Below are 7,676 nucleotides of genomic sequence, written 5' to 3' on the forward strand. Positions count from 1 at the left end.
CGGAGCGAGTTGAGTTGTTGGATATAATCAGAGAAAAGAGAGTGAAAAATGAGGAAAGTGAAGACAGACTCAGGGAAGTTTTAGGTAAATTAGATGACCTGTCTGCTAGAGAAACTGCGGCTGAGGTAGCTAGGAGAGACCTGGAAGCGAGCTTGAAAGAAAAAGAAAAAGAAATTGAGAGTTTAAATGAGCTCAGCCAGGAAAGGCAAAAGGAGTTAGATGCTGCCGTCCTGGAAGCAAAACAGGCTAGATCCCACTTGCATGCCAGCCCACCTAGCAGCCCGGAGCGCTCACCCAGCGCGCCGGGAGGAGGTTTCTCCCGGCCAGGGTCTGTGGTCGGATCGGCATGGGGGAGATCGCCGAGTCCTGCGCGAGGCGCAAGGGCGATGCAATTCAGGCAGAGACCCCCTGCTCCTGATCACGGCCGTCCCCCTGCTCGCGGAGAAACCGTAAAAATTAACCTCCACTCCCTGAGGCAGTTGGCCAAAGATGTAGAAAGGTTTGACCCGTCAGTGTCAGGGAACAATGTGGAAACCTACATCGATGAGCTGAGACATACTTTGCAGTTTATGCCCGGAGCGTCCGAACAGGAAAAGGCTTTGTTAGTAAGGAAAACTACTAGCCGAGCGGTACACGAGTGGATGTCCAGACAAGGACCGGAGGTCTGTAATAGCTTTGAGGAGCTGTGTCAGGCAATGATCGGAGAATTTTCGGCTTTTATCGATCCCATAGCCGCTGTGGCCGCTGCGCACCATATTAAGCACGAAAAAGCTGAAGCCCCTCGCGACTATTATGAGAGGCTTAGGCGCACTTATTTTGCAGGGCGGAATGAAGAGGGTTGCGAAGAAAACGTGAATTTCAAAGGTTTATTCATTGCTAATCTGCATCCCTCAGTCAGGAAAATGATTGTGATGCACACAGATGCAAAAGCGATGAAAATGGCTGACATTAGAAGGTTGGCTCAAAAAGCCTGGGGAGCTGAAGTCTCTGCTTCCTCAGAGCGAAAACCTGCTAAAACGGCCGTGTTCGCCACTAAAGCCAGCAGGGTTGACGACTCGCCTCAGCTCGAGGGAGCTGAGGTTCCTGAGCCCTATAAGCCCCGGCGCAAAATAGGCAGGCAAGACCGCACTAAGCGTCAGAGCCGCCGTGAGCGCTACGGGGAAGGCAAGGGCTCAGGCAGAGCCTATCATAAGGCTGGACAAAGGGAGTCGACTGCAGCCCGCCTGGCCCGGCTTGAACAAGCCCTGCTTGAGAGACCAGGACAGGGTAAACCTTCCGCACCGAATGCCGGAAGCGTGAATGAGCTTAGGAGGACCACGCCCCTTCTCACTGGAGGAGGCGGGGATCCACCCCAAACCCCTCCCTCAGTCTATCTGATTGGGTGGGAGGGTTCCTGCCTGAAAGAAGGCTGTGACTCTGAATTGGGCGCTGACCCCGCCCCTGAAGTCAAAGGAAAGGCAGGCTTCCAACAATTCTTAGGGAATCTCAGCCAGAAAGGCAAAGCAAGGCGTATTTATATCAAGGTTTCTCTTGAAAGCGTCTTAGATAGAGAAGCACTGATTGACACTGGGGCTGAAATTAGTTTGATGTCAGCCGATCTACTCAGCGAGCTCAAACGAGTAGCGAAAGGAAAAGGCATCAGACTTAAGGTAGAACCGTGTAAGATAGAGATTTCCAGCTATACCCAGGATCATGCCAGGATCACACACCGAGTGTGGGTGGCACTTAGGTTCGGGCCAATGAATGTGGTGCATCCTGTTTACATCTCTAGGTTTAAAACAGAGCCACTACTCATTGGCCAAGACCTGCTTGACAGGCTGGAGCCTCTGGTGGACTGCCAGCGTGGAAAATTGTGGGCTCAGGTCAAAAACCCTAAGCCTGTCGTACAGCAAAAAGGGGGGTTCAGTGGTTATGCTGTGACCACACAGTGCCCACTGAACACTATAGCTGAGTTGGAGGTTCCACCTGGTTCCTCTGGACGAGAAATAAATGTCTCTTCTTGCTTTCCAAAACTACAGGGAAGTCCTGCCCAGGCCAGCACTCCCACGGTCTCCCAACTACAGGAGCAGTGCTCCGAGCAGCTGCTTGACCCGCCAGGTAAAGCACACCCCTTTTTCATCCCTGAAGAAGAGTGGATCTCCCTGTCCGGTAATGAATGGGAGTCCTTTCTGTGCGCCCTGGTACCTCAGGGGGACCAGGACTACCACCCCATGGTGGTGGGAGGGGTCCAGGTTGCAGAAGTGCAGGTTGATGATGTAATTCTCAGCCTCAGCTCTGAGAAGTCCATAATCAGTGAAGGTCTGTTCAAGGACCTGTCGCGAAGCCGTCAGGTGACCCTGGTGACGCAGTCACAGGTTCTGTGGTGGGCACCCCCACCTCATAGGTCCATTTGGAGCAAAGGAAGTTGTGTAGCTTCCATCTCCATCGGAAAAAGGAAGTTTGCTCACTACTTCCAGGTAGCACCTCAGCTGACCAATTCGGTCTGTATTGGTGCAGACCTCTTGGTTCGACTGGGCGCCCAGCTGGACACAGTAAACAGTGTGCTGTGGACACGGGTGAACCCAGATGCCCACTCTCTAAGCGGCGACCCCGAGAACATTCGGTCAGGTCAGACGATTCCTCAGGCCTGCCAGGTTGTAAATGAATCGGACCTGATCGTTCCTGCATCAACCGCAGGGTTTCCGGTACGCCTTGTCCTGAAGAAGGGACAGAGAATGGATGCTGAGATGGTTTTCTTCCAACCATCAGCTCAGTTTATCAGACTGAACCTAGCAGTCTGTGGTACCCCCAGACTGGAACGGAATGGCCGAGCCACCTGCCTGTTGGTGCAGAACATAGCAAAACAAGATGTCAAAATCCCTGCTCGCACTGACATGGGACTGGTAATTGACAATGGTTTCTATGATTTCGAACTGGCCATCCCAGTACTGGGGCAGCTCCCTGGTCCCTTGGCCAGGGAGGGGGGAAACGAGCAGGTGTACTACACCTACCCCCGGCGGATGATCGCAATTATGCCAATAGAGGGATTCTGCAACCAGGAGGTGTGCAGAGTGGACCTTAGCGATAAGGATGAGATGGTTGTGTACACAGTACACGCAGGTGTTCCGACGGACCACTCAGCTAAGAGTGCGACCCGGGATACCGCCATGCCGTCAAAAGCGGGGTTCCTAGAGCAGGTACAGGAACAGGTTGGTAAGGCAGATGCCCTGGAAACGGAAAGCCAGCGTCAGCAGCTGCGTCAGATCTTCCAGGATTTCCAGGAAGTGTTTGCACGGGATGCCTATGACTGCGGGGTGACGGATTTGCATACAGTGCGCATTCCCACAGCCCCTGGCGCCCGCCCAACCTATGTCAGGCAGTATCGCATTCCCCTCACGGCATACGAGTCCATAAAGCAGACGTTGGATGCTCTACTAGAGCGTCAGATCATAAGGGAGTGCAACTCCACTTATAACTCCCCACTGTGGCCGGTGCTGAAACCCAATGGTAAGTGGCGTCTGACCATTGACTACCGGCAGCTGAATAAACAGGTTCCTTTGTCACGATGGCCAATGATCTACCTAGATCAGGAGTTAGCCAAGGTGACAACAGCGAAATATTTCACCACAGTGGATGTGGCCAATGGGTTCTGGACCCTTAAGGTAGAACCGACAGACCAGTACAAACTGGCCTCTTCCTTCGGAAACAGGCAGTTCACCTGGAATCGATGCCCCTTTGGGTATTCCAACTCCCCAGCGGAGTTCAACATATTTCTGCACAAAGCCATGAGTGATGCAGCCGCCAGGGGCAACCTGGTCTATGTGGACGATATTCTGATGCGGAGTCAGACCTGGGAAGAACACATGGCCGAGATCAGGCATGTGTTGACCCAGCTCTCCCGTGCAGGGGCCAAACTGTCTCTGGCTAAGGGACAGTGGTGTAGGACCCAAGTGGAGTACGTGGGACTGTTGGTTGGAGCCCAAGGCATACAGCCACAGTCCAGCAGAGTCCAAGCTATCCAGAATATGAAGTCGCCCACTAACCTGTCTGAACTGCGCAGCTTTCTGGGAGTATGTAATTATTCCCGGCAGTTCATTGAGGATTACGCTGAAATAGCAAGGCCCCTCCACAAGCTGTTGCAGAAAGACGTGCCCTTTGAGTGGGGACCTTCCCCAGAACAGGCTGTGATGGAGCTGAAGCGCAAACTCGGTAGTGCACCATGCTTGGCCTACCCTGACAAAAATAAGGTCTTCTACCTTGAAGCAGGGTTCTCAGAGCACTGCCTTGGGGCTGCTCTGAGTCAGGAATATGACCAAGAGCGAAGGGTGGTGGCGTATGCCAGTCGAGCCCTGACCCCAGTGGAGCAAAAGTTCTTGGACTGCGAGAAGGCCCTGTTGTCTACGGTCTGGTCGGTAGAACACTTCCGTAGTTATGTAGGGGGACAAAAGATCATCATCGAAACCTGCCACCAACCTGTGACATTCCTGCATAGCCAGAGACTGAAAGCAGGCAGGGTGTCAAATAGCAGGATTGTGGCATGGATGATGGCCCTACAAGGCTATGAGATAGAGGTACGTTATGCACAGAGCAAGAAAATGTACCTGGGACAGGGCCTGGCTTTGGGCCAAGTGTGTCACGGCTGTGACACTGACATGGAAGCTCCAGAAATGATTCCCGCTGCTGAGCTACCGAACAATCATCGGTACTACGATGAGAACGTGGGCCAGGGCTTACCCATGGCCTATGTTGACGGTTGCTCTTTTCGCCACGAACAGCAGGTGCTAGCAGGGGTAGGTGTAGTCTGGCAAGACAATACTCCCTGTGGGCCGACCCGCTATAAGCTAGGACCAAAGACTAGTCAGTATGCGGAAGTAGCTGGGGTGCTGATCACCCTCCAGCAGGCCCTGACAAATGGCCTTAAACAATTTGTCATCTGTAGTGACTCGAACTACGCCCGACATAGCTTCGTGTCCCATCTTCCGTATTGGAAGGGTAACGGCATGAAAAATGCCCGGGGCAAGGAAGTAAAGAACAAAGAGTTGTTCCTGGCCAGTGACAAGCTCACGACCGAGGCTGGAATGATGGTTTACTGGAGGAAGGTGAAGGGACACTCCCAGGTGAAGGGACCCGACAAAGACGGGAATGATGAGGCCGACCGGCTGGCCAAATCTGGCGCCTTAGAGGGTGATCCCTGGCAGTTCCAGCAGGAATGGCTACCCCCAGAAACCATGGCTGAGGTCAAGGCGGTCACCCGAAGCAGGGCTAGACAGGATGTCGGAGCCGACCCTCAATCTGTAGTGCTTGGGTCACAGGGTTTTAACACCGATCTTGCGGAAATGCAGAAACAGGACCCAGCAATTGGGCAAATGTATCAGCATATCGTTGACCCAGTGCGTCAACCTCTTTCAGAGCAGGTGCTGAGCCAGTCTCCGGAGCTGAAGGAGCTGGCAGAGGTGAAAGACAACCTAAAAATTATAAAGGGGTTGTTGGTTTGTGTACCAGTTGCACAAGGTGTCCCAAAGTGGGTAGTTCCCCGCTGTCATCGGGGGGTCATGATCCAACACGCTCATGACGAACCCTGCGGGGGTCACCGGGGAATCAAGGCCACGTACGACACTATCCAGCAGGTGGCATTCTGGCCTCACATGGGCCAAGACATCGCCGCGTATGTAAAGGGGTGTCTGACGTGTAGCCAGTTCCAACCATCACGGCCCTTGCACCGTGCACCACTCCAGAAAAAGGGCATGACATTACCCTGGTCCAATCTACAAATGGATTGGGTGGGGCCGCTGGTGAGGTCATCCAGAGGGAACAAATATTTCCTCACTGTTACGTGTGCATTCACAAAATGGATTGAGTGCCTCCCAGCACCCAACGACACGGCAGAGACAACTGCAGTGCTGTTGGTGAACCATGTGTTCAGCCGATGGGGACTTCCCCTGACCGTGGACTCGGATCGGGGAACCCATTTCACAGCTACAGTAATGGCAACCCTGTGGAATATGCTTGGGGTCAAGGCCCAGTTGCATATCTCCTACCACCCTCAATCCTCGGGCCAGGCAGAAAGGGCAAACCGAACGGTGGTTAGTATGCTCAAAAAGTTTGTCTCCACCAACAGTAGGGACTGGGACATTAAGCTGCCCCTGGTTCTGATGGCCATCCGAGCCACTCCCCATTGCTCTACGGGGGTCCCACCTTTTGAGATGATGACAGGTCGGAAGATGACTCTTCCCCTACACTGTCTCTATGGGGTGGAGGACCTGAGCATGACGGGGGCTGCTACGGCCCATCAGTATGTGTCAGACCTGCGAGCACATCTGCAGGCAACCTTTGCTTTTGCCCAGAACAATCTGGGAAGGAGTGCAGAGGGTAGGAAAGCATACTATGACCGAAAGGCAGTTAACCAGGAACTCCAAGTAGGAGACAAGGTCCTGTACTTCCAATTTGCCAAACCCACAGGGGTGGCCCGGAAGTTCTTACCCAGTTGGACAGGACCCCACGAGATTGTCGATAAGGTATCACCGGTAGCTTATCGAATTCGGATTGAAAAGGGAAGGCAATCTCTGGTCTACAAGTGGGTGCATCGCAACCACCTCCGGTTGTATCGCCCATCTCAAATGGCGCCGGAGGACACAGAATAGGGTTAAAAGTCTAAACCCGATCAAAGAGGGGGGTGCCCCTTTGTAGTTGCAGGTAGTTAGGTACTGTAGTGTAGGTCCTGCTAGGAAAATATATTCAAAAATATAGTGGAACTGTACCATGTGCCTCATCTGTGTTCCAGAATGGGAATCCTAAAACTGCCACGGCTGGTCCTGACAGTACTGTGGATCGCCTCGACACAGCCCCTTGAAGTTGTGGAACCCGGTCCTCCTACCGGCATAGTCCTGCAGGACGCTCCCGGATTGTTGTTAACAAATTGCAGAACATATACTCAGCGAGTGTATGTACGGCTGGACCCACATGATGTGTTTCGGAAGCACATCAGCATGAACAGTAGGGTGTCCTATCATGGTAGGCAGTGGGCTGGGGATACTGTATGGCATGCCCAGCTAGACACTATACACATGCTCCGCCAGCTGAGGAAGGCAACAGTCACCCAGGAGGAGATGACAGGCCTCAGCCGCCCCAAAAGGTTCTTGGGGGGTCTGATTGCTGCGGCCTCCGCCGTGGGTTCGCTATTTTCAGCGGGTCTGTTTGCTGCTAACACTGTCACCCTGACCACCCTGAGAAGGCAGGTGTCTGGGTTACGTAAGGAAATGCCAGAAATTTATGACAAGCTGTATCAACAGCAGCAGCGGCTGGAAAGCCTAGGGAAAACCTTACAGGGCACAATTTTAGCAGTAAACCTTCATGCAGCACTGTTAAATAACACCCTCCACACCGTGGGCAGGATTGTCGACGTGTTACAGTGGGACTATGCTTATGTGCAACAGGTCAGAATGCTGATGCAGGATCTGCTTAGGGAGCTCAGTGCCACAGTAACTAGCCTAGCCATGGGACAGATTCCAACCTACTTGGTTCCACTGTCCTTAGTAGAAGAAGTACTGAAGACAACCACTTCCGAGATGGTGCAGCCATTGCAAGTACATCTTGCATACAGTCTAGGCAGTGCCATTCCCATACATGTCAACCCCGAAGCCAAGGAAATAGGTTTCCTGTTGAACCTTCCCATCGTGAGTAGCAAGGATATCTATAGA

At 52.9% G+C, this 7,676-nt stretch overlaps 1 protein-coding gene across 1 annotated transcript; it reads left to right on the plus strand.

The window, feature by feature from the left end:
* The first annotated feature begins 533 nt into the window (after nt 1–533).
* On the plus strand, nt 534–4,167 carry LOC148650218 (uncharacterized). Its single transcript, XM_088604921.1, has 3 exons — nt 534–662; nt 2,019–3,718; nt 4,161–4,167. Exons 1-3 carry the CDS (start codon nt 570–572, stop codon nt 4,165–4,167), a joined length of 1,800 nt encoding a protein of 599 aa, XP_088461047.1. The 5' UTR covers nt 534–569.
* Nucleotides 4,168–7,676: the final 3,509 nt, after the last annotated feature.

This window comes from Lepisosteus platostomus, chromosome 13 (genome assembly GCF_059453375.1).
Source record: "Lepisosteus platostomus isolate fLepPlt1 chromosome 13, fLepPlt1.hap1, whole genome shotgun sequence".
Classification (NCBI taxonomy): Eukaryota; Metazoa; Chordata; class Actinopteri; order Semionotiformes; family Lepisosteidae; genus Lepisosteus; species Lepisosteus platostomus.